Source organism: Podarcis pityusensis, assembly GCF_964106645.2.
Source record: "Podarcis pityusensis genome assembly, chromosome: 18".
NCBI classification, from domain to species: Eukaryota; Metazoa; Chordata; class Lepidosauria; order Squamata; family Lacertidae; genus Podarcis; species Podarcis pityusensis.
The window spans coordinates 1,583,040-1,609,660 of NC_138043.1; the positions used below are offsets into that span (position 1 = coordinate 1,583,040).

At 47.2% G+C, this 26,621-nt stretch overlaps 2 protein-coding genes across 11 annotated transcripts in view; one reads left to right on the top strand and one right to left on the bottom strand.

The window, feature by feature from the left end:
- KISS1R (KISS1 receptor) overlaps nucleotides 1-26,621 on the top strand; it is a 299,078-nt gene that overhangs the window by 164,379 nt on the left and 108,078 nt on the right. The gene's annotated exons all lie outside the window — the stretch shown is intronic.
- Nucleotides 1-26,621, bottom strand: part of TCF3 (transcription factor 3) — an 85,325-nt gene that overhangs the window by 36,118 nt on the left and 22,586 nt on the right. For 5 of the 9 annotated variants that reach the window (XM_080988932.1, XM_080988931.1, XM_080988929.1 and 2 more), the window contains exons 4-5: nucleotides 4,112-4,188; nucleotides 3,180-3,276 (exon numbers count right to left, since the gene is read on the bottom strand). In XM_080988932.1, coding sequence (XP_080845058.1) covers nucleotides 3,180-3,276; nucleotides 4,112-4,188 — 174 coding nt within the window. The remainder of the gene's footprint in view (nucleotides 1-3,179; nucleotides 3,277-4,111; nucleotides 4,189-26,621) is intronic. The other 4 variants (XM_080988933.1, XM_080988926.1, XM_080988928.1 and 1 more) reach the window with 3 other exon arrangements.

Genomic DNA, 26,621 nt, shown 5'->3' on the forward strand with positions numbered 1-26,621 from the left:
TAGGGCATTCCCTTATCGGAATCACTGACTTTCATTTTTTGGCAATGTCCCTTAAAAAAAGGTGTGTGTGTGTGTATGTATGTAAAAAACTTCCATTTTTCTTTTGGAGATTTTGCAAAAAAAACCCCACACAAACAAATGTTGAAATACGGCCACCCTATGCTTTTCTCTGACGCCCACATTCCCCGACTCTCTGGAGAGACTTAGCATTAAGTCAGCAAGAGGTCGCGGGGTTGCAGGGCAAAATCTTTTAACTGACCTAATTCCCCCCCGCCTCTGTCAAAGCGGTTTAGGAGCTAAATTTGCCACGCGGAGGACGGCCTCTCGCAGGGCCCCCCCTTATTTCTCTTTCCTCTCCGCGCAAAAAAATGAACGCCGCCGGGTTTTGTCACCAGATCTTGGGCCTAAATCGCCTCTGCCTGGTGAGAGAACCGTGAGTTTTCCCCTTATTTATTTTCTCACACACATACACACGGCACCAGGGTTAAGGCTAAACCATGGTTAAGAAAAGCAGGCGCAAAACCCAGAGCTGACGCATTTGCCCAGGGTCCAGAACGAAAAATGGACCAGAACGAAAAATGTCTGAACATCTCTCTCTCTCTCTATACCAGCTAAACCATGGTTAAGAAAAGCAGGCGCAAAAATCCAAACCTAAACCGTGGTTAAGAAAAGCAGGCGCAAAAATCCAAACCTAAACCGTGGTTAAGAAAAGCAGGCGCAAAACCCAGAGCTGACGCATTTGCCCAGGGTCCCAGGGACCAGAACGAAAAATGTCTGAACATCTCTCTCTCTCTCTATACCAGCTAAACCATGGTTAAGAAAAGCAGGCGCAAAAATCCAAAGCTAAACCGCGGTTAAGAAAAGCAGGCGCAAAGCCCAGAGCTGACACATTTGCCCAGGGACCAGAATGAAAAATGTCTGGACCTCTCTCTCTCTCTCTCTCTCTCTCCCTCTCTCCCCCCCCCCAGCTAAACCATGGTTAAGAAAAGCAGGCGCAAAACCCAGAGCTGACACATTTGCCCAGGGTCCCAGGGACCAGAACGAAAAATGTCTGAACATCTCTCTCTCTTTCTCTCCCGCTACCAGCTAAACCATGGTTAAGAAAAGCAGGCGCAAAAATCCAAAGCTAAACCGCGGTTCAGAAAAGCAGACGCAAAACCCAGAGCTGATGCATTTGCTCAGGGTCCCAGGGACCAGAACGAAAAATGTCCGGATCATCTGAATATCTATTTTTTTAAACCAAACCAAACCAGGGTTAACGCTAAACCGCGGTTAAGAAAAGTAGGCGCAAAACCCACAGCCGACACGTTTGCCCGAGGTTCCAGGAAGCAGAACGGAAAATGTCTGGATCCAATAATTCAGGCACGCCCAACAGGTAGACTGTGATCTATCGGTAGTTCACGGGGCGTCTGTGGCAGATCACTAGTAGATCACTGGCTCCTCAAGCACAACAACTTTAACCCCTAAAAACAGGGTTTTCCTTGCTAAAAAAAGCTCAGCAACTGTGATCCCTGAACCCCCCAAAAAGGGGGTAGATCTCTGCCAGTTTTGAACTCTGTGAGTAGATCGCCGTCTCTTGGGTATTGGACACCCCTGCAATAATTGTATTAAAAATGCGAATTTTTTTGGGGGGGGGGAAGTGGCAAGAGAGGAAGGAGGCGAGATAAGGTGGAAGAGATTAAAGGCAGCGATTGGCATGGTGGGGGGAGGCCGGGTGTGTGTGTGTATTGGTCAGCCTGAACCGATTAAAAACCATTGTCTAATACGGTAGCGGCTCACAACGCCAGCTAGATTAGCAGGCCGGGTCTTTTCGGAAAAGGAGTTAATTGCTAGAAATAACGACCCACCCAGGGCTTATCGGTTCCCAGACTAGTTAACCGCTATTCGCACCCCCCCCCAATAAAATAAAACCCAAAATTCGTTTGCAGGTATGCAAAGGGAGCCGAGATCAATGGAGATTTGATTGGCATCTATTTATTTATCGGCGCGGGTGAATTAACAGACACCCCCCCTCGTCCTTCCCTCTTTCTCTCCCCCCCCCAAAAACACCCGGATTAGCAGGGATTAGCAGAGTCTCAGACTCAAGGGGGGGCGTTTCGGAAGAGGGGAAGGGCAGGATGCAAACTGTTGCGGCCGGTCAAAGATGGACAAAGGTGCCTCCCCCCAAAAAATTCACTTTGGGGTTCCCCCTTAGGGCGGTTCATTAAAAATTGTGGTTTTTATATACATATATAATTCCTGCTTCAAATGTCTTATTTTACTACACTAGGGATTATATAGCTATATCTGAAATTTCATGCATATCAGTTAATATCTTGACCCCCCCCTCCACTGAACTGAAATTTTGGCTTTCACGACATAGGAAAACAGTCAAGTAAACATCTATTTTTGAGGAGGGGGGTCAAGATATTAACTGATATGCATGAAAATTCCAGGTATAGCTATCTAATCCCTAGTGTAGTAAGAGAAGACCTTTGGAGCAGGTGTTTTCAATAATAAAGTTTAATAATACTATTAAAATAATAAAATAAAATAAAATTTTATTATTATTGAATTGATTTTGGAATGAATTGATTTTAGAATGTATTTCAATTAATCGATTATGATTTTATGTTATTTTTACCGTTGTTAGCCGCTCTGAGCCCGGCTTCGGCTGGGGAGGGCGGGATATAAATAATTTTTTATTATTGTTATTATTACTATTATTATTCCCTATCTTTGTGGATCCCACGCATGTGGTTTAGAGGTTAGGGCGGCAGACTAGGGCGCGGGTTCGAATCCCAAAAGTCAAGCCGTCCGGCCACATCCCTCCCGGCTCTGTGTGCGAAAGCAGCTGACCCGGTACCGAAAAAGCTCGTTCTGGCACTCGGCGCATGCTCAGAGGCGGCCTTGTTCTCCCATCCCGTACACAAAGCGAAACGCAGAGCTGATCCAGCACGCCTGAAGCGACCGCCCTCTGCAACCCCGAACACAGAAAGCTAGCTCTGGCCTGTGATGTTCACTGTACCAAATGCCCCATTGACTTTAGTGGTGTCAGCACTGGCTGGCAGCAGCTACTGCTTTGAAAAATAAAGTTTGGGACACCCCAGCGGACATCTAGCCCACCCCGCATTGTGATGCACCTCTGGCGAGAAATTTGGGAACAGGAAGGTTTTCCCCGCCAACGCAGCGGCTCTCACCTACGATCCCGGACCCCAGGAATGATGACGAAGATAGGCTATTATGGGATGGGAGTTCTCTGTGCTCGCCGTAGTGGGAGCCCTCGCCGTAGCCCTGCTGAAAGAAGGAGAAAGAAAATATTGTAGGAGTGGATCCTTAAAAAACAAAGGCGACAGGGTGGATAAAAATCAGTGATTAAAAAATAAATAAATTGGATTTTAAAAAATTTAAATCAGATTTTTAAAATAAAATGCTTTTTTGGGGGGGGGGGGAGATTTTCTATTTAATTTGCATTATAGTCCAAAGGCTACAAGGAAATAAGGATTTGTTTTAAGCTTTTCATGCGTGCTAAAACTCAGCCTAAGTTGATTATTATTATTATTATTATTTTCATTCTAAGGTATAATCGTTTAACCACATCAGGTAACAAACATATGCTACAAAGTTATTGTTTTAGTTAAATAAATTGTCCAAATTGTTATTCACGAAACGATTATTTTTCTCCTTCCAATAAAGTACAGCAGAAAAAGTCGTCTGAATACACACAGTTAACTCATTAAACCTCGCCATAATTTCATAATTATCTGCTTTCTGTATTGCTAATCGTATCACCAAATCAGTAATTTTGGATATAACTGTAAAAACTACTCTGGAAATTTATTATTCCAAAAATGAAACCTTCATCTGGTTGTCAATATTAAGAGCAAGGCTGAGTCTTTCTGTAAAGAAAATTGATTTAAATCAAGTCTTACTGACTAGTGATTTGACCTGTTCTTTCTATTCTTTTTATATTGTATTGTTGTCTTATTACTATGGCTGACGCAAATAAAGATTCATTCATTCAATTGCATACACCCCTATTTGCAACCCCCCCAAAAAATGATTCTCAAAAAGCAAGAGATTATTAATATTTTTTGCTCTATTCCAAAGTGGTTTTTCTAATTATCCTTACCCTGACTTGGTCAAACGTGGAGTTATTCTGATCTCCTGCTGCCCAGGACCCAGAGGCCGGCCGCTCATCCAAACCTGCTGGAGAAGGGGGGAAAATAAAAATTAAACCAGCCCAGGAAATTATTATTATTATTATTTAAAGGTATCAGCTTTGATAAGCAGTCCCATCATACAAAGCCAGCGTTCTCCTGAAGCTAAAAGCACTTTCCTTCCACAAACAGAGCAATATTTGGAAGTTTGAGAGAGAATAAAGAGACTTTTTCCTGTTTTGCAATGTTCCCATGCAGGGATACTCAGAAGTGGAGTAGAACTGGATGATAGATTTTTAAATTCCATCATGGGATGGAATTGCATGCAGAAAGCTAGGGTGTCAGGATGGGGAAAAGGTTCTATTTTGTGTTTAAACAACAGAGAAGAGGGGAGAGGCGGGGTGGGGAAAACGGCGAACTTCCCATCTTTAGTTAAATCCATATTATTTTCAGTAGCCTTCTCAAAAACAACAACACCCAAAACAAAATATTGGGGGGGGGGGGAGTTGCCCCACACTTAATTTGGTTAAACTGAATTATTTCCCCCGAATTGTTATGGTTCCAGTGGTTTCGTATTCCCCCAGAAACAGACCCTATTGGCCCACGCCCTGAGCTGCTAGCTTTCTGCTTGCAGGGAGTCAAAGCAAAACAGCCCTCCTCAACTTGCTCAGCTGGGGAGCGCAACCCGACGGGCAGAGGCGAGGGGGCTGAATGGGCAGAGCACGTGCGCCGGGTTCGAATCCCGGCGCATCTGGATCGGGTGGAGAATGTCCACGGCCCGAAAGGCAGGAGAGATGCTGCCAGCCTGTGTAAGCAACACTGCCTTGGAGGGACACAACGGTCTAACGGGGCAGTTTCCTACAGGAAGATGGGACTGTTTTACGGTGTTGCAGTGGGACCTTGGTTCTCAAATGCCTTGGTTCTCAAATGCCTTGGTTCTCAAACGCCGAAAACCCGGAAGTAAGTGCTTTGGTTTTTGAACGTTTTTCGGAAGCTGGACGTCCGCCGCGGCTGTCGGCTCTTGTTTCCGGGGCACCAATCAGAAATGTTGGTTTCCGAACATTTCAGAAGTCAAACGGACTTCCGGAACAGATTAAGTTTGGCGCTTTTGCTATTTATTTTGCAGTTTTGTATTCGAGGCTTTCTCGGTTCATTTGTTTTTGTGACTGCGGAACCCAGTTCAGCTACTGATTGACTGATTGATTGTCTGATTGACTGCAATAATGGATTAAAAAAAACCCATCCAAACAATGACCGTCATCAGTGCAGGTGAAGAAAAAAAATGCAATTTTAATTTTTACCATCTCCAATATTGCCTTATTATATAGTACAGCACATTGATTCTTGCTTTCCTTTTATGGATCAATGGTCTCGTTTAGATAGTAAAATCCATGTCGAATCGCTGTTTTAGGGGTTGTTTTAAAAAATTGATCCGTTTTGCATGACTTTCTACGGGAAAGCGCTGCCTCAGTTTGGGAACGCTTTGGTTTTGGAACGGGATTTCCGGAACGGATTACGTTTGGGAACCAAGGTATCGCACTGTGCATGCAAAGGTCTTTGATGCACGTCCCGACGCGAGTGTGCAGGGCTGGGTGTGCAAAAGTGCAACGCCGCGCGCACACACAAAAACACCCCATTGTGAGAATCGTTTCCCGCCCCCCCTTTCCATCTTATTATTATGTGAATCGCAGCCTTCCCCATCTCCCCTCACTGTTCATTTAACCAGAAACTTCTTTCAAAATTGCAAGGCTTCCATTCCGCAGCCTTTTGTGTTAATCATTTCCCCGGAGAATCGGTGTTTAATTGCTGTCTAATTTGCATAATTATGCATATTAATCTCCACGCCTAATGAATATTCATAACCCTCATTTAGATTTTGTTTCCTAATCAAAAAATAAAAAAAAAATACCTCGCTCCTCCTTTCTCCCCCAATCCCTGCTCTCTCCAATGTGATTACTTTGCGGAATCGCGGTGGCGGAAAAAAAGATGTTAATGCGACTTGGGATAGTATTCTTTTTCAGGGGGGCAAGCTGTGCATTCCTGTCGCCTCCGACAATAACTTTTGCTCTAAAAAATGCGCCATTTACTCCCTCCCACCCCCGGTGACCCCCCCTTTTTTTGGACGCTCCGTTCTAGAAGAGTTTAATCTGCGTCGGCCAAAAACTTGAAATTTAGAAAACCCACTAATAAAAAGCAGGATTTGAGAGCTTCGGTAAATCACTATACAGCCGGGTCAATGGACATGGGTCTCTGCCCGCAAGGAGCTTACAGATCCTACATTCTGACACAGAGGAACGGTTAAAGGAGCAGATCAAATGATAGAATCGTGGAACTGTGAAAGGGAACCCCAGCGGTCATCTATTCCAACCCCCTGGCAATGCAGGAATCTAAAGCATCCAGGATAGAGGGCCATTCAAACTTCTCCTTAAACTCCTTCGAGGAAGGAGAGTCCGCCACCGGGTGTCAGAACAGCTCTGACTGCCAGAAAGCTTTCCCAGATGTTGAGTCGGAATCTCCCTTCTCGTCGCCCGAAGCCATGGGTTCGAGTCCTACCCTCGGGAGCCGGAGGAAACCAGCTTGCTTCCTCTCCCACGTGACAGCCCATATTGGAAGATGGCTCTGCTGTCTCCTCTTTTCCAGGCTAAACATCCCCAGCTCCTTCAACCGTTCCTCATCAGGCTCGATTTCCAGACCCTTGATCATCTCGGTCGCCCTCCTCTGCCCACCTTCCAGCTTGTCAACATCCATCTTAAACTGTGCTGCCCAGAACTGGAAGCATTATTCCAGGTGTGGTCTGACCAAGGCAGAATACAGCGGGACTATTAATTCTGCTTAAAAAGCAGAGACATCACCTTGCCAACAAAGGTCCGTATAGTCAAAGCTCTGGTTATCCCAATAGTGATGTATGGAAGTGAGAGCTGGACCACAAAGAAGGCTGATCGCTGAAGAATGGATGCTTTTGAATTCTGGTGCTGGAGGAGACTCTTGAGAGTCCCATGGACTGCAAGAAGATCCAACCTCTCCATCATTAAGGAAACCAGCCCTGAGTGCTCACTGGAAGGACAGATCCTGAAGCTGAGGCTCCAAGACTTTGGCCACCTCCTGAGAAGAGAAGACTCCCTGGAAAAGACCCTGATGCTGGGAAAGATGGAGGGCACAAGGAGAAGGGGACGACGGAGGACGAGATGGTGGGACAGTGTTCTCGAAGCGACCAGCATGACCAAACTGCGGGAGGCAGTGGAAGACAGGAGGGCCTGGCGTGCTCTGGTCCAGGGGGTCACAAAGAGGCGGACACCACTAAACGACTAAACAACAACAAAAATTCCCATGATCTGGACACTAGACTTCTGTGGATGAAGCCTAGAACTTCATTAGCTTTTATTTATTTTTTCTGCTGCATCTCACTGAACCATGTTTGGTTTGTGCTCCACCAAGACCCCCAGATCTGGTTCCCGGTTCCCCCTACCCTATATTTGTGCATCTGGTTCTTCCTGTCTCAGTGCAAAACCTGACATTTATCCCTATTGAAATGCACAGTTTTAGCTTGGGACCAGTTCTCCAATCTGATAAGGTCGCCTCGAACGCCAATTCCGTCTTCTGCTGCGTTTTTCGGCCCCCTCCCAGTTTGGTGTCCCTTGCAAATTTGATGAGCGTCAAAAACAGAATATTCTCCATGCAGGCACTCAGCCATTAAACGGAGGCGGCTTGAAAAGGAACCGGGCACAACACACGCCGGCCAACCTTACAGGGAGGGCGTTGTGGGAAATAAAGCGAAAAGGCCACGGCCCGTCTCTTTATAATGAACTAGAAGCCTTGCACTCAAGGCTGCTCAGATATTCAAATAAACCCCCAAACCAGTTTCGAAAATGTCCGCCTGCAACCCAACAAAATCTGATGGAAAGAAAGCCTACTCCTCAATTACGATTAAAGGTAAAGGGACCCCTGACCATTAGGTCCAGTTGTGGCTGACTCTGGGGTTGCGGCGCTCATCTCGCTTTACTGGCTGAGGGAGCCGGCGTACAGCTTCCGGGTCATGTGGCCAGCAGGACTAAGCCGCTTCTGGCGAACCAGAGCAGCGCACGGAAACGCCGTTTACCTTCCCACCGGAGCGGTACCTATTTATCTACTTGCGCTGGCGTGCTTTCAGATTGCTAGGTTGGAAGAAGCTGGCACAGAGCAACGGGAGCTCACCCCGTCACAGGGATTCGAACCGCCGACCTTCTGATCGGCAAGCCCAAGAGGCTCCGTGGTTTAGACCACAGCGCCACCTGCATGGAAAATAGACAGGACGCAGCAGAATATCCAAATGCACGCAACCATAGTGTGGCGTTATAACCCTTGAGAGCTTCACCCTTGTACTTTTAATTATTGCAGTTACTTGAAACATTTTACACTGTGATGCCAATAAAGGTTATTTGATTGATTGATAATAAAATAAAATAATAATAATAATAATAATAATAATAATATAATAATAATAATAATAATAATAATTATTATTATTATTGCTGAAATGAGTAGGCATGTGTTATTTTCTTCCAGCATGTCTTCTCTGAATAACCACCTAACTGGCTACACGGTCCACTGTAAATAAAAATCAGTATTTTTCTTTAAGCAGAGACCAGTGAAATTAAAAAATATGATGGCTTCCAGCTCGCCAGGAACTTCTAAGCGCCATGTCCTGTCCGGTCGGCAGGAAGGGACAGTAACAGAGGGCTCCCTGTCTCCCTCCCACCATGGCTACGTCAATAGAGTTATTAAAACGGGGGAAAGAGAGAAGGAGAGAGAGACCCCACAGATTAATTATGCATTTTAATAACCCCGATCATGAATATTCATAAAGGATTCGTGTGTTCGTGTTCTAATTAAATACGTACTAATAATATAAAATGTAGCTTGTCAGGGGGGGAAAGTGTGTTTCCCACCACCAACCCCCATTTAAGGGTTTTGCCGCTGCGTGCAAACCCGCCGTCTACTGTGGGAGAAAGTGGACAGACAGAGAGAGACAGACAGACATCTTTCTCCCTTTGTCGTAACACTCGAACTCAGGGTCAGCCAAGGAAGCTGAACGCTGGGAGGTTTGGGACAAATCAAAAGGAGGAATTCTTTCTGCAGAGTTAAACTATGGAACTCCTCGCCACAAGAGGCAGGGATGGCCAATGACCTCGATGGCTTCAAATGAGGGTTAGAAAACTTGGGTCCCTTGCGATTCCTGGAGGATAAGACTATCAATAAAGTGCAAATTCCATTGCAATATTCATATAGCCTCCAACGTTTCTCCCCTGAAAATAGGGACGTCCTATTCCATCCCCTCCAACATTTCCACTAGCCATGATGGCTTCCCTCTGCCTCTGTATTGCTTACCCGAATTGCATTCTTACATTCACAAATCCCACCTCGGTCAGTGGCCCTCCTAACCAGGGTTAGCAACTCAGATGCATAGCCTAGGCTCCTTAAACCAGGGGTAGGCAACCTAAGGCCCAGGGGCCGGATCTGGCCCAATCGCCTTCTAAATCCGGCCAGTGGATGGTCCAGGAATCAGTGTGTTTTTACATGAGTAGAATGTGTCCTTTTATTGAAAATGCATCTCTGGGCTATTTGTAGGGCATAGGAATCTGTTCACCCCCCCCCAAAAAAAATATAGGGGGTGGAGACGCCCCTTCAGGTCTACTGGGCCATTTAGGGCTTTCAAGGTCAGCACCAACACTTTGAATTGTGCTCAGAAACATCCTGGGAGCCAATGTAGGTCTTTCAGGACTGGGGTTATGTGGTCTCCACTCCCAGTCCCCAGTCTAGCTGCCGCATTCTGGATTAGTTGCAGTTTCCGGGTCACCTTCAAAGGTAGCCCCATGGAGAGCGCATGGCAGTAGTCCAAGTGGGAGATAGCCAGAGCATGCACCACTCTGGAGAGACAGTCCGCAGGCAGGTAGGATTTCATCCTGCGGACCAGATGGAGCTGCCCTGGACACAGAACTGACCTGCGCCTCCATGGACAGCTGTGAGTCCAAAATGACTCCCAGGCTGCGCACCTGGTCCTTCAGGGGAACAGTGACCCCACTCAGGACCAGGGAGTCCCCCACACCTGCCAGCCCCGTCCCCCAAAAACAGTCCTTCTGTCTTGTCAGAATTCAACCTCAATCTGTTAGCCGCCATCCATCCTCCAACCGCCTCCAGACACTCACACAGGACCTTCACTGCCTTTACTGGTTCTGATTTAAGAGAGAGGTAGCGCTGGGTATTGGGTACTGAGATCTCTGCATTGCAAAGGGTTGGGCTGGATGCCCCTCAGGGTCCCAACTCTACGATTCCACTGCTGGTTGCTCTTGAGCGCCCCCTCCAAGAAAGCTGGCCAGAAGGCGGAAGTGCAGATCCACCCAACCACGCACAATTTAAAACCCACACAAAAAACTGCATTTTCCGCGGCTAGCCAAGCTTTTGAGGATGTCCTTCGGGGCCACAAGCACCTGAGAATCGCGCACAGCACATGGGAGACGCGTGGATTTTTCGCGAAACTTAAAATAGACGCATAGCAGATGTTCAGCAGAGCGATCTGAGTTTTGCTCAGATTCCTGGGGTGTTTTTACCCCCCTTAAAGGGGGAGAGACCCCAAAGGCAGCTGGGGACGATAATTTGATTTAAACGAAGGTAGCAGACGGCTGCCATGATAAACACTTCCCTATTAAGCTGCTTTTAAGTGGCTAATCGGAGCTGGAATCGGGGGGGGGGGGGAGACGGTGCCGAGCGAGATTTGGGAAGGGGGGGAATCAATAAAAGAAGCCGGCCGATAATTAGGTTTAGCCTTTGTCATGAAAGTTGTTTTCCCTCTATACTCCATCCCTCTGCCCTCATCCCGGACAATCAGGTTACAATAATGATATTTTTTTCTATATCCCGTCCATCTTATTGGGTTGGCCCAGCCATTCTGGGCAGCTACCAACACATATAAAAACGTGATAAAACACTGCACATGAATAGTAACGAAGCAATGTAAAAAGCCGCAATAATTTTGACATAAACCGCTTACGCCGAACAAAGCAACATTCCACCATCGATCCGAATCGAATGGTAAACGGGAAAACCGAACATCGGCAAATAGTAATTAAACAGGTTGCAATGGACAGGCCTCACTGGGACGCGGGTGGCGCTGTGGGTTAAACCACAGAGCCTAGGACTTGCTGATCAGAAGGTCGGCGGTTTGAATCCCTGCAATGACGGGGTGAGCTCTGGACCCCTGACCATTAGGTCCAGTCGTGGCCGACTCTGGGGTGGCGGCGCTCATCTCGCTTTACTGGCCGAGGGAGCCGGCGTACAGCTTCCTGGTCATGTGGCCAGCAGGACTAAGCCGCTTCTGGTGAACCAGAGCAGTGCACGGAAACGCCGTTTACCTTCCCGCCAGAGTGGTACCTATTTATCTACTTGCACTTTGACGTGCTTTCGAGCTGCTAGGTTGGCAGGAGCAGGGACCGAGCAACGGGAGCTCACCCCGTCGCGGGGATTCGAACTGCGACCTTCCGATCAGCAAGTCCTAGGTTTAGCCCACAGCGCCACCCACGTCCCACCAGGCAGATAGGCGGGCTATAAATAATAAAATTATTATTATTATTATTATTATTATTATTATTATTATTAAGCACAGATTCACAGAGAAGCACCATTCAACACTTTGCCGGAAAGACAAAAAGGGGAAAACTACACAGAGCGCACGACGGATCGGCAGGGCCTTTAACTCAGCAGCAAAGCCCCTGAAACAGCGCCTACTCAAGAGTAAGGGGCCTTGCCGCTCGCCTGGGAGAGAACTTCTGAAGATGGGAAGAAACACCACGGGGGTTTTTTTGGGAGAGACCCTTCTGAGAGAGTCACTTCCGAGTCTGAAAGCGCAGGATCGGGCCGGGCAGCCCTAAGCGAGCTCCAAGCCAGAGGTTTAATGCAGCCGCTCACCTGGGGCGAATCACGGATCTCCAGAAAGAAGCCGTTCATGAACTAAACCGCAGACCAGTGGCTCCCAGTGTGTGCAGTGGGATAACTGGGAGGGGGACTGGAATTGCAAAAGACTAACTCCCATATTCTGCAAAGCTTGCTATCGCTGGATCAAGTCCATCAGTTCCATTGAATTAATTAAACGAAACCATTTTAATTGGATTAATGTGCAATTAAGTGGCGCTGTTTCGAATCGTATTCCGTTACGCTCTTTCTTAGCAGGGAGTATTTTCTGCTATGTTTTTCACGGGATAAGGGGGCAACCGGGTACAGATTTATGGGGAAAGCTGCGATAAGGTTACGGCCAGCCGCGTTCTACTCGAGAGTAGACTTAGCCTCCCCGACTCGATTCCCTTTCCGCACAACACAACGCCGGCCTCCTCCCTTTGAAATCCCTACAGCAAAGTTCAGCCAAATGCCGGAGACGATATCTGGCAGCAATTTGGGCTTGGTTCCAGGGATCGGTTAGACGTACGGCTCAAAATCCCATTCTGAACCAACAGTGAAAACAGCAAAAGACTGCCTTTTAAAAAATAAATAAATCACATTCTCATAGTGTGGAAAATAAGGTATCTCTCCCTGCAGGAATTAAAGAACCTTTTAATGAGGGTGAAAGAGGAGAGCGCAAAATATGGTCTGAAGCTCAACATCAAAAACGAAGATCATGGCCACTGGTCCCATCACCTCCTGGCAAATAGAAGGGGAAGAAATGGAGGCAGTGAGAGATTTGACTTTCTTGGGCTCCATGATCACTGCAGATGGTGACAGCAGTCCCGAAATTAAAAGACGCCTGCTTCTTGGGAGAAAAGCAATGACAAACCTAGACAGCATCTTAAAAAGCAGAGACATCACCTTGCCAACAAAGGTCTGTATAGTTCAAGCTCTGGTTTTCCCAGTCGTGATGTATGGAAGTGAGAGCTGGACCATCAAGAAGGCTGATCGCCGAAGAATGGATGCTTTTGAATTCTGGTGCTGGAGGAGACTCTTGAGAGTCCCATGGACTGCAAGAAGATCAAACCTCTCCATTCTGAAGGAAATCAGCCCTGAGTGCTCACTGGAAGGACAGATCCTGAAGCTGAGGCTCCAAGACTTTGGCCACCTCAGGAGAAGACTCCCTGGAAAAGACCCTGATGTTGGGAAAGATGGAGGGCACAAGGAGAAGGGGACGACGGAGGACGAGATGGTGGGACAGTGTTCTCGAAGGTGCCAGCATGAGTTTGACCCAACTGCGGGAGGCAGTGGAAGACAGGAGGGCCTGGCGTGCTCTGGTCCAGGGGGTCACGAAGAGGCGGACACGACTAAACGACTCAACAACAACAACACCTGCATAACAGCCCTGCAAAGCAGACCAAGCAGGCGTGGAACCAGAGGAAGGTTGCCAAGTGAGTTGGTGGCCGGGCAGCAGATTCAAACCCAGATCTCCCTAGAGTGAGAAAGCGAACTAAGATCCGGGGGTGAGGCAGCTTAAATGGGGTCCACCCCCCACCGGGCTGCACCCCACACTGTCCGGCTTGGCCCTGCCCACTGGCCCCACCCACATTTTTAGATTTGGGGGCTGGGAAAAGAAAACTTTTTCTTTTATAGGGAGGAGAAAGCCAGGGGCTGGAGGCAAAATTCGACGCAGATCGTACCAGAACGGGAAGGGAACCCCAGAGTCATCTAGTCTAACTCAATGCAATGCAGGAATATTTTGAACAACGCAGGACTCGAACCCACAACCCGCTCAAAGCGGTTGTGGCGTTTGGAGCTTTTGAGCTCAAGGGGAGAAGAGAGGAGAAGAGGCCTTTTTAAAATGGGTTGGTGGCGGGAATGACTGGCGGTTTTTATTTTTCGATTAGGAATTTTGTGTTTTTATATTGTGGTTTTATCCCGCGGTGCAGCCTGAGACCTGCGGGGCGAGAGTGGTATACAAATTTAACTAATAATCATAGGGACCATGAGGGACATCTGGTCCCCGGCAATTCAGGAATCTTTTGCCCGACTCAGGATTCGAACCCGCAACCCTCAGATAAGGAGTCTCTGCCTCAAACGGTTGCATCGCTTGGGGCGTTTTAGCTTAGAGGAACCGCAGAGAGAGGAGAGGAGAAGGTACCCACGGGGGTCATCCAGCCGAACCCCCTGAAATGCAGGAATTCTTTTCCCCTGCGCGGAATTCAAACCCGTAACCCCAAGATTAAGAGTTGCACACTTTACCCGCCAAGGTCTTTCGAAGTCATGGAACCAACCGCAGAATTGTAGAGCTGGGAGGAACCCCCTGGGGGTCATCCAGCCGATCCCCCCGCTATGCAGGAATTCTTTTCCCTGACTCAGAATTCGAACTCGTAACCCCAAGATTAAGAGCCGCACGCTCTACCCACCAAGCTCTTGCGAAGTCATGGAGCCAACCTCAGAATCGTAAGGCTGGAAGGGGGATCATCCAACCCAACCCCTTGCCATGTATGGAATCTTTTGCCCGATACAGGACTCGAACCTGCAACCCCAAGATGAAGAAACCTACGCTCAGCCGACTCAGCCTGTAAATATAAACCTGGCAGAGGAGGGATGGGGGGAAAGAGATGACGACCAAGAACGGAGTACAGATAAGCCGGAGGGTTGAAAACAATTAAAAGTAAGAAAAACTCTGCAGCCCCCAAAACACTTCCTGGCAGCTGTGAAAACAAGGTCGCCCCACGGTGACCAAACAAAAGACCTCAAAGGGGAAAGCCGCTGAGAAAAAGGGGGGGAGTTTTTTTAAAAAGTCAACACAATAAAATCAATTGTGTGGTTTCTTTTCTTTTTTTTTTTAAAAAAAAAAGAACGTTCACACCCAGACGGAACCAGCCATTAAATACTTGCCCATATGTCTATGCATAGATAGATAAATATATATCCGAGGATATATGTAAAAAATAGTTTTGCAAGTTGTGGGACCTTGTTTCCCCCACCTGGATTTTTTAGAAATCCGTGATTTTAAGAACAGGGATTTTCTGCAAAGTTTTCCAGTTTGCTTATCGAATGGACGACTTGGGGGACGTAAGTCTCCGGAAAACTGGGTTGAAGTTTTTCCTGTTTTCAGAACAAATTTTATTATTATTTACAGCTGCTAAGCCTTAACCTCTCTCCCTAACTTACACCGAAACAGCCTACCTAGCCCCATACTGTATGCACTGACTTGCAGCACCTCCAACTAAAATTCTGAATAAACCTAGTGGCAAAAAGCAGTAAAACCACTAGCAAATTTGCAAAGCTAAGCAGGGGCCGATCTGGTTTCAAATTGCGATGGGAAACTCATCTCGGGGGATGCCATATTTCAAGAAGTGAAAAATCCAGACACAAAAAGCTGTGCCGCTTTTTTTTGGTGGGGGAAACGGTGGATATCGCCCAAATAAAGTTGTTTGTTGTTGTTGTTGAGTCATTTAGTCGTGTCCACCTCTTTGTGACCCCCTGGACCAGAGCACGCCAGGCACTCCTGTCTTCCACTGCGTCCCGCAGTTTGGTCAAACTCATGCTGGTAGCTTCGAGAACACTGTCCCACCATCTCGTCCTCCGTCATCCCCTTCTCCTTGTGCCCTCCATCTTTCCCAACATCAGGGTCTTTTCCAGGGAGTCTTCTCTTCTCCTGAGGTGGCCAAAGTCTTGGAGCCTCAGCTTCACGACCTGTCCTTCCAGTGAGCACTCAGGGCTGATTTCCTTCAGAATGGAGAGGTTGGATCTTCTTGCAGTCCATGGGACTCTCAAGAGTCTCCTCCAGCACCAGAATTCAAAAGCATCCATTCTTCGGCGACCAGCCTTCTTGATGGTCCAGCTCTCACTTCCATACATCACTACTGGGAAAACCAGAGCTTGAACTATACGCACCTTTGTTGGCAAGGTGATGTCTCTGCTTTTTAAGATGCTGTCTAGGTTTGTCATTGCTTTTCTCCCAAGAAGAAGGCGTCTTTTAATTTCGGGACTGCTGTCACCATCTGCAGTGATCATGGAACCCAAGAAAGTAAAATCTCTCACTGCCTCCATTTCTTCCCCTTCTATTTGCCAGGAGGTGATGGGACCAGTTGTTGAATTTCCCTATGTCCCCCGTATGTTGATTCTGCCACTGAAATCCTATGCAAAGCAGAATCTTGCATGTATCAGCTCAAACTTTGAGGAGTAGAATCTTATTTTGGGCTTTGCATGCAAAGGTCTGAGGTTCAATCCTCTGGGTATAGGGCAGAAAATAAACTCAATCATTAATAATAATAATAATAATAATAATAATTAATAATAATAATAATCCACAGTGCCTGAAACCCTGGAGAGCAGGGAACTCTGAACTCGATAGACAATTCGGTTTGATTTAGGAGAAGGCAACATCCCATTGGCTAGTCATGAGGACTACAATCTTAGCACGTTTTTACGAGAAGGAGCCGAGCCGAGCACTGCCTGTAAGAGGGACTTTGGTATTTTTTTGGGGGGGGTGAAACCAAACAAGGCAAAGGTGCTTTGGGGTGGCACAGGGTCACTATCCGCAGCACGCCGTCCGTCCGACGGGTGACTCACAGAGCAGGAAAAGGAGATAAGGACTTGAATTGCTCCTTGCCAGGAAAGGGCCTATTCCCCAGCCCAGAAAAACAAGCTTGCCCCTCCGAGAAAGAAAGAAAAAAAGCCCTCTTTTCTTCCGTAAACAAAGTTGTTCCCTGGCGGCCACCTGCTTTAAACAGAAAACAGGGAGGTGGGAAGAAAAAGGGGGAGGCAGGCAAGCAGCCTGGGAAATCCTTTGTCTTAAAGACTGTTTTTCCTAAACTGCAGTTGCCACAACAATACGGTCAGTGCTCCTTTCTTGCCTTGCAAAGAAGCTCTGCAAAGAAGGACCCTGTTCCGTTTGCAGGTCTTATTCCGTTCCCTCGTTTGCACCCTGCTTTCCCAGCCCAGGAGATTCTCCCTCCTTCCTGGCACATTCAAAACTTACCCTGCTTTGGGGGGCCTCGGGTGCAGGCGCCGGACGAAATCCCCCAGACAGCATTCAAAATCCCCTTTTGCTGGGTGTCCAAATGAGACTTGTTGCAGGAATTTATGTATAGGGTGCGGGGGGGGGGGGTTGCCCCTCCAGCAGATATCATGCACATGCAGCCCACTGCCAAAACCAGCACAATCGCTTTTGTGACTTTTTGTGATTTGTCCCCACAAAACACCTCATCGCAGTTTCTTCCTATCTATTCAAAGGGCCTTTGCTGCACGATACCAAATGTAAGAATTCACTGATCAATGTGTCTATGCACTGGCTCACTGGGAAAACTTCAGAAATTCCTATAGACCTGTGAGCTCAGCTGCTCAGCAGCCCCTCTGCCTGAGGGATAATTCCTGGCCTCCTGATACCTGAGTGCCAGACAGGTAGCCATTCCAGGAATAACCAACCCAGATGAAGACAAAAGGGTGGGATGAACTTGGCTGGGAAACAGGGAAATATCTTTTTTGTTACACTTGATGGGTGTTTGGTAGAGGGCAAGGGGAACCATGGGACAGGGTCCAGGATGCTCAGATTACTGCCACCAGACCTCCCCTTTCATGATGTAACCATGATGTATGAGTGATGTAATTTGGGGGGGTATGACATGGGGATGAGCAGCTAATAAAAGTTTGGGGGCTGTTTTGTTCAGGGCTTCCATCCTGTTTCACCTGGTGGCAGGTGGGAGTCCTGTCGCGACAGTCTTCAATAAAGACCAAGCCTATGGTTTTCCCAGTAGTGATGTATGGAAGTGAGAGCTGGACCCTAAAGAAGGCTGATCGCCGAAGAATGGATGCTTTTGAATTCTGGTGCTGGAGGAGACTCTTGAGAGTCCCATGGACTGCAAGAAGATCCAACCTCTCCATTCTGAAGGAAATCAGCCCTGAGTGCTCCCTGGAAGGACAGATCCTGAAGCTGAGGCTCCAAGACTTTGGCCACCTCAGGAGAAGAGAAGACTCCCTGGAAAAGACCCTGTTGTTGGGAAAGATGGAGGGCACAAGGAGAAGGGGATGACAGAGGACGAGCTGGTGGGACAGTGTTCTCGAAGCGACCAGCATGAGTTTGACCAAACTGCGGGAGGCAGTGGAAGACAGGAGGGCTTGGCGTGCTCTGGTCCAGGGGGTCACGAAGAGGCGGACATGACTAAACAACAACAACAAGTTTGAGAACCAAGTTACCACTGTATTTATATCGCACCCATCTGCTTTTGTGTACTTGCCCTGAGATTCCCAGAGGTCCTTTTGTCGCCTGATGATGCGTTAACAGGAAAGTTTGCTAAGCTGGGGTTCTGGTCCAAATTTTGCTGAGCGAAACCCCAAACGGTAGTCCCAAAAAATTAAAAATAAATAACCGGCAGTTCATTCACCATCCGGTTTCTGGTTCTCACGTGCCGAACGACGAATGGGTGTTTTGTTTTTAAAAAATAAGTATACCAAATTTGGAGGGGGGCGTTGAGAGAGAAAGAATTCCCGAGCCGATTTAAAATAGAACGGAGTTTAAATTTAGGTTTCGGGCCAGCTTCCTGACTTGAAACTGCTGCTCTCCGGATCTGGAATGATCATCAGGTATATAAAAAAGACTTGGCACATTTTGAGATGCAAACTCTCGACCAGAATAATTTGCCCGGAAGGTCCCCCATCAAGGCAGGCTTGTCCTGCTTGCAGAAGGAACGATCTGTACATCTAAAGTGGTACATTGGTTCTCAAACTTAATCCGTTCCGGAAATTCCGTTCCAAAACCAAAGCGTTCCAAAACCGAGGCGCGCTTTCCCATAGAAAGTCATGCAAAACGGATCGATTCATTCCAGACTTTGAAAAACAACAATTCAACATGAAATTTACTATCTAATGAGACCATTGATCCATAAAATGAAAGCAAGAATCAATGCGCTGTACTATAAAATAAATAAGACGGTATTGTAGATGATAAGAATTAAAATTACCTTTTCTCCCCAACCTGCACTGATGATAAGTTATTGTTTGGATGGGGGGCTTTTATCCATTTCCACAGGCACACAATCAATCAATCAGTAGCTGAACTGGGTTCCACAGCGTCACGAAAACAAATGAATCGGAAAAGCCTCAAAAACAAAAACGCAAAATAAAGAGCAAAAACCAAAGCGCCAAGCTTAATCCATTCTGGAAGTCCGTTTGACTTCTGAAATGTTCAAAAAGCAAGGTGCAGCTTCTGATTGGCGCAGGAGCCCTGGAAACAACAGCCGACAGCCGTATCGGACGTCCGGCTTCCGAAAAATGTTCGAAAACCAGAACACTTACTTCCGGGTTTTCGGAGTTTGAGAACCAAGGTACCACTGTACTTGAATCAGTTCTTTGCTGAGAACAGTGGGGACTAGAATGTTGCTTTATCATTAGAGCAAAGGGCTGTAAATTCGATTTTGGATGCCGAAGGTTCTAGATTCCATCTCTAGCTGGGACTAGGAATGTCCGGCACCCCCCAATCTGTTTTATCATAAAACCGATTTATCATAAAACCATTCCACGTTCCCCAATATTTTTCTCGCAAGCCACCAGTGTGGATTTGATTTAAATGAAATCGATTTAAATCAGGATTTGAATCACTAGTCAGTAAGACTTGATTTAAATCATTTTTCTTTTACAGAAAGGCTCATTCTTGCTGGTATCACCTTAATATTTACAAGAAGGGGAAGCTTTCATTTCTGGAGGCAGAATGCAAGGCTAACCTGCGGAACTCCCTGCCACAGTGCAGGCTGCAATTTGCTTTTTTAAAAACCCAAGCAGAACTGCTGGCCTATCATATATTTGGGAGGGGGGCATCGAACACAGGCCACCAGTCTCCTCCCTTGAGAATCATCTGTAGATGCCGCGACGAGGATAAAAGCAAATTCCCCGCTAAAAAGAATAATTCAAAACAAAAACCATGCTGAAAACCCACAGAGATTTCAAGTCAGCAGGAAAGCACAGTGTTGTCGTTGTCGCCCCCCCCAAACCATAGAATCATAGAATCATAGAATCATAGAGTTGGAGTAGACCACAAGGGCCATCGAGTCCAACCCCCTGCCAAGCAGGAAACACCATCAGAGCACTCCTGACATATGGTTGTCAAGCCTCTGCTTAAAGACCTCCAAAGAAGGAGACTCCACCACACTCCTTGGCAGCAAATTCCACTGTCGAACAGCTCTTACTGTCAGGAAGTTCTTCCTAATGTTTAGGTGGAATCTTCTTTCTTGTCGTTTGGATCCATTGCTCCGTGTCCGCTTCTCTGGAGCAGCAGAAAACAACCTTTCTCCCTCCTCTATGTGACATCCTTTTATATATTTGAACATGGCTATCATATCACCCCTTAACCTCCTCTTCTCCAGGCTAAACATGCCCAGCTCCCTTAGCCGTTCCTCATAAGGCATCGTTTCCAGACTCGCGTTCCCCATAGCAACCCCCAAACTTGGAGGCTTTTCAATATGGCGAAAATCCCATTTTGAAACGCAGCCGGACTTTCAAATGCAAATAGCGACAGAGACGGAACATATGGTGGAGGTTAGTTCTTATTTTTCCTAATTAAATGGCACACTGCTGTTTTGTATAACAATGTTAATAGGGCATTTGCAAGCTTTCGGGAGGGAGGCCGAACAGTCTCTCTCGCGCCCCCCCCCCCATTTTTTAAGAGAGAGGCGGCAATTGGCAGAGAAAACCGAAGGCCACGAGACACACACACCCCGTCCCTGATTTCCCTCGATATCAACACGGTGGTTTGGCACGTTCCCAATTTAGGGTGGTGCTGGGGGGGAGAATATTCCCCTCACATCCTATTGCTGCTTTTTTTTTTTGCAGACCGCTAAAAGTAACCTGCAATGACAAACCTAGACAGCATCTTAAAAAGCAGAGACATCACCTTGCCGACAAAGGTCCGTATAGCTCAAGCTCTGGTTTTCCCAGGAGTGATGTATGGAAGCGAGAGCTGGACCATAAAGAAGGCTGATGGTCGAAGAATGGATGCTTTTGAATTCTGGTGCTGGAGGAGACTCTTGAGAGTCCCATGGACTGCAAGAAGATCCAACCTCTCCATTCGGAAGGAAACCAGCCCTGAGTGCTCACTGGAAGGACAAATCCTGAAGCTGAGGCTCCAAGACTTTGGCCACCTCATGAGAAGAGAAGACTCCCTGGAAAAGACCCTGATGTTGGGAAAGATGGAGGGCGCAAGGAGAAGGGGACGGCAGAGGACGAGATGGTGGGACAGTGTTCTCGAAGGTGCCAGCATGAGTTTGACCAAACTGCGGGAGGCAGTGGAAGACAGGAGTGCCTGGCGTGCTCTGGTCCAGGGGGTCACCAAGAGGCGGACACGACTAAATGACTAAACAACAACAAACATAACCCCCCTCCCTTTGGCAAAAACGCCCCCCCCCTCGCAGATTCGCATACCGAACATGGACATCTCCAATGGGTGAATTTTGCAATGGACATCTACAGCGGCACCTTGGTTCTCAAACTTAATCCGTTCAGGAAATTCCGTTCCAAAACCAAAGCGTTCCAAAACCAAGGCACACTGCTTTCCCATAGAAAGCAATGCAAAATGGATTAATCCGTTCCAGACTTTTGAAAACAACCCCCGAAAAAGTAATTGAACATGGATTTTACTATCTAACGAGACCATTGATCCATAAAACGAAAGCAAGAATCAATGTACTGCAGTCACACAATCGATCCATCAGTAGCTGGACTGGTCGTGAAAATGAAACGATAAAGAGCCGCCAAAGCAAAAAAAGCAAAAACAGGCAGACTTCAGCGTAACACTCAAATCGGAAGTGTGGCACTCAAAACGGAGCACGTTTGGCTTCTGAAAAGAGTTCGCAAACCGTAATATTTTCTTCTGGGTTTGCAGTGTTTGGGTTCCAAGTTGTTTGAGTACCAAGGCGTTTGGGAACCCCTGCGCTTCAATTATGGGTCTCTGAAAATCCCAGATGGAAAAACGAAAGGAAATCCTGCGTAACGAGGTGTTTGGGTTAGCAGGACGGTGAGTTGCTGTTTCGAGTAAAGAAGTTTCTCACGCAACACTCCCTTTAATCTTGACGGGATGTTAATATTCTTTTTTTATAAAAAACAAAAATAAATAGAGGGTGTTTCTAATCAGAGGGATCCATCTTGTCAGGGCGGCACGATGGCATCTCCCAGCTCCTGCCAGCTTGACAGGTTTGGCAAAGTTGGTATCATTGCAAAGCCAACGCCGAGCGAGGGTGGTGCTTGCTTGCCCTCACTCTGAATGGGCATGACTTCCCCCCACCACCCCGTTTTGTGGGAGAACGCCAAACTCTTGCTGAAATCGGGGTGGGGGGAACGGGGCCTATTTTGTGGCAGCGTATCACTGTCAGAAGGGACACGGGTGGCGCTGTGGGTTAAACCACAGAGCCTAGGACTTGCTGATCAGAAGGTCGGCGGTTCGAATCCCCGCAATGACGGGGTGAGCTCCCGTTGCTCGGTCCCTGCTCCTGCCAACCTAGCAGTTCGAAAGCACACCAGTGCAAGTAGATAAATAGGTACCGCTCCGGCGGGAAGGTAAACGGCGTTTCCATGCGCTGCTCTGGTTCGCCAGAAGCGGCTTAGTCCTGCCGGCCACATGACCCGGAAGCTGTATGCCGGCTCCCTCGGCCAGTAAAGCGAGATGAGCGCCGCAACCCCAGAGTCGGCCACGACTGGACCTAACGGTCAGGGGTCCCTTTACCTTTACATTTATCGCTGTCAGACGTGGGCAGGTGGGGATAGACGCAACCGTTTCACCTGATTTTGGGGCAGGACTTTCAAGGGGGGGGGAAATCTTTCGGCTGGGGGCCCTACTGGGTTGTTGACTGCAATCCAGCAGTGGGAGAGAGGGGGCTGATTTACTAGGGGAATTTGGAAGAAGGGTTTAAGCCCACTTTCTCCCAGAAATCGCAGCGCCAAGTCCCAAAACGCGCCTGGTCGTAAAACACGCCGACCAAAAGGTAAGACAGAGTTCTAGTTCTCGTGCTCCTGACTTAAATAGCAACTGTGGCTGTTGCAAGGAGGGTGGCAGTTTTTTATTGCGAAGACCTGGAACCCTGGGGAGTCTCGACATGCCAGGACGGGTTGCCAAACCCATTTCACGTAGCTGTTGTTCTGCGAAAATGTGTCCAGGTTCCAGCCCTCAGTCTGACTTATGCAATGTGCAATTTATGCCATTAAAAAAAATAAATTTAAAAAGGATCTTAACGGCCCAGAAGGGTTTTCTTAAAAATGAAATCAACCGTGTTGCAGCTAATGCTGGCCTGACTCAAGAGTAGACGCGCCGAAAACAACAGGCCTGAGGTCTATTAACGTCAATGGGTCTACTTCTGAGTAAGGCAAGGGCCAGATGCAGCCTATGATTTGAATCTTTAGATTGAGCCAACACAAATGATGAAATGAGGTGTGTTTTTTTTCACGGGGGGGGGGGCAGAGAAGGTGTTGCTTAAAAAAGAGAGAGTTTAACCAGGAGATAACACTCACTTTTAAAGCGTGTCAACTCTAATTTGAAAAATTCCAGATTTATACGCAATTCGGAACGAGACCAGCGATGCGCTCCTCCGAATTTTGCAGCGGGTGCGAAAATGAACATTTATGGTGGGGGAACCTGCACCATTTGCAGTAAATGACATTTTTTAAAAAAAATCTCAGTGGGCAGAAAAGCATTTATTACGGAGCACATACAGAACAGAAGCGAAAACATGAGATTGGCGGCCAGGGAATGTGGTCACCTATGGAGGCTGCAAAGCTACGATGGCCACATTTTGAAGAGAAAAAAAGACTTCTACTTTTAACTACGGATCGCTACTATGACGATTCTTGTTCTAAATACCCTTCCTATACGTAGGGCTTCAGAAACGGCGACACACCACATTTACTTGAGTCTCATGCGCCGTCGAATCTAAAGCACACTGCAATTTTCGCAACATCATTTGGCCAAAAAAGGTGAGCAGTGGATTCAAGAAAACTTGGTCTTGCTAGCAGCAAAGTTCTTCACTTTCAACAACAACAAAAGAAGAAGAATAATAATACCTATTGCTCCCTCGCTTGCCACGTGAAAGTATTGGGGCTCATGTTCCCCTCTTTGGGAACATCAGTATGCGCAGAACAATTTATTAAACTGTTTCACATGTATGTATGGACTTTCCTGAAGGACAAAGGGATGGGACCACTTGCCCTCCCAGACTCCTTCTTCGAAATCTTTGAGTCCCAATGCACAGAGATCCAGCTCCAAGGGTCTTCTGGCGATTCCCTCAATGCGAGAAGTGAAGTTACAGGGAACCAGGCAGAGGGCCTTGTCGGTGGTGGCGCCCACCCTGTGGAACGCCCTCCCACCAGATGTCAAGGAAAGAAACAACTATCTGACTTTTAGGAGACATCTGAAGGCAACCATGTAGTAGGAAGCCTTTTAATGTGTCATGTTTTGTTATGTTTTTATAAATGTTGGAAGTGTGGCTGGACAACCCAGTCAGATGGGCAGGGTGCAATAAAAATTCTTCTTCTTCTTCTTATTACTACTACTAACTACTACACAGAGCCTAGAGCTTGCCGATCAGAAGGTTGGTGGTTCGAATCCCCGCAGTGACGGGGTGAGCTCCCATTGCTCACTCCCTGCTCCTGCCAACCTAGCAGTTCGAAAGCACCTCAAAGTGCAACTAGATAAATAGGTACCGCTCCAGCGGGAAGATAAACGGCGTTTCCGTGCGCTGCTCTGGTTCGCCAGAAGCGGCTTAGTCCTGCTGGCCACATGACCCAAAAGCTGTACGCCGGCTCCCTCGGCCAGTAAAGTGAGATGAGCGCCGCAACCCCAGAGTCGGCCACGACTGGACCTAACGGTCAGGGGTCCCTTTACCTTTACTACTAATAAAGACTAGCACATCTACAGCCAATCCATCACGGACATGCATATATCTGCCTATAGACATAAAAACGTAAGGCTGTCATCACGCTGCATTTTGCATGATGAAGGAAGGGCTTCATCGGCTAAATTAGAGAACTGTCAAGTTGGAAGAGACCCTGAGTTTCACCCCTGGGGCAATGGAGGAATATGCACTTGCCCCATGCAGGAATCGAACCCACAACCTAGGCGTTATCACGTTCGCAACCCGAGTGTCCACTGTACTGTTAGAGGGTGTATATACGGAAAAACCAATAAAAATATTTTTTTTCAAAAAAAGGTAGTTTTTATGCCTTTGCAAAACTGAAGAGCTGCCACCTTTAAAACGAGCTCGCTTCATTTTATTTTATTATTAAGCCAGAGTGGCTGGGGAAAGGCAGAACCCTTTTGCAATGTTTTTTTTTTTATTTTCATTTTTAAAAAGCCCTCCGTTTCCTTAATCACGGGACCATATATATATATTATTTCAGGCATTACCGAAATCGTAGAAAGGGATGGCAACAAGCCCCATCTGAAGCTTTTGCAGATCAGGTGAACTTTTTTGCATCCCCAGCTCCACAATAAAGGGCAGAAGAGATTTATACCTAGGTGCGTGCGTACATATAAATATATCTTCCTACAGATATAATCCAGGGTGGCGTTTTAATTCTTTGTTTGGGAGACGAAGGGGGTGGGCAGGGAGAAAGGAGTTGGTCGGAGGGGGGGCGAAGCAACCCTCAGATGCAACGCCAACCTTCCTTTTTGGAGAGAGATCAAAGCGTACCAAATTAACAATTAAAGATGGGGGAAAATCCACAAAGAAGGAAAAGAAAACAGGCGTTTGCTCCCTTCATATGCGGTTGTTGGTTTGGGGTTGTTATGTTTCCTGGTTTTTGCCCAAAGGTAAGCTGCTGTTTTAGGGACGCAGGTGGCGCTGTGGGTTAAACCACAGAGCCTAGGACTTGCCGATCAGAAGGTCGGCGGTTCGAATCCCCGCCACGGGGTGAGCTTAGTCCTGCTGGCCACATGACCCAGAAGCTGTATGCCGGCTCCCTCGGCCAGTAAAGTGAGATGAGCGCCACAACCCCAGAGTCGGCCACGACTGGACCTAATGCACAGGGGTCCCTTTACCTTGATTCTTGCTTTCGTTTTATGGATCAGCGGTCTTGGTTAGAGAGTAAAATTCATGTAAAGCTGCTGTTTTAGGGGTTGTTGTTAAAAGCCTGGAATGGACTGATCTGTTTTGCATGACTTTCTATGAGAAAGCGTGCCTTGGTTTTGGAACACTTTGGTTTTGGAATGGAATTTCCGGAACGGATTAAGTTTGAGAACCAAGGGACCACTGTATTGAGAGAAGGCATTCCCTCCTGATAAAGAGGAGGTCGGGATATGGGGATGTGTCTGCCAAATTCTCAACCATCCCCAGGGCCAAGAGCCAAGGGCGCTGCAACCTGTGAATCTTATCAACATCTGGAAGACTGCAGTCTAGAGCTAGTAGCTTTTGCTTTTATTTTGGCAACCTCTTGTTCCTGCAGCTTAGTTCAATGAGCTTTTGGCTGAAAGCAAAGGAATGAAAACTGTCCTTTCGAAACCGGGTTTTTTTGGGGGGGTCACCCCAAAATCATCAATTTTTGTACAGGTAACTGCATAACACACTATGGAATTGTACATAATAATTA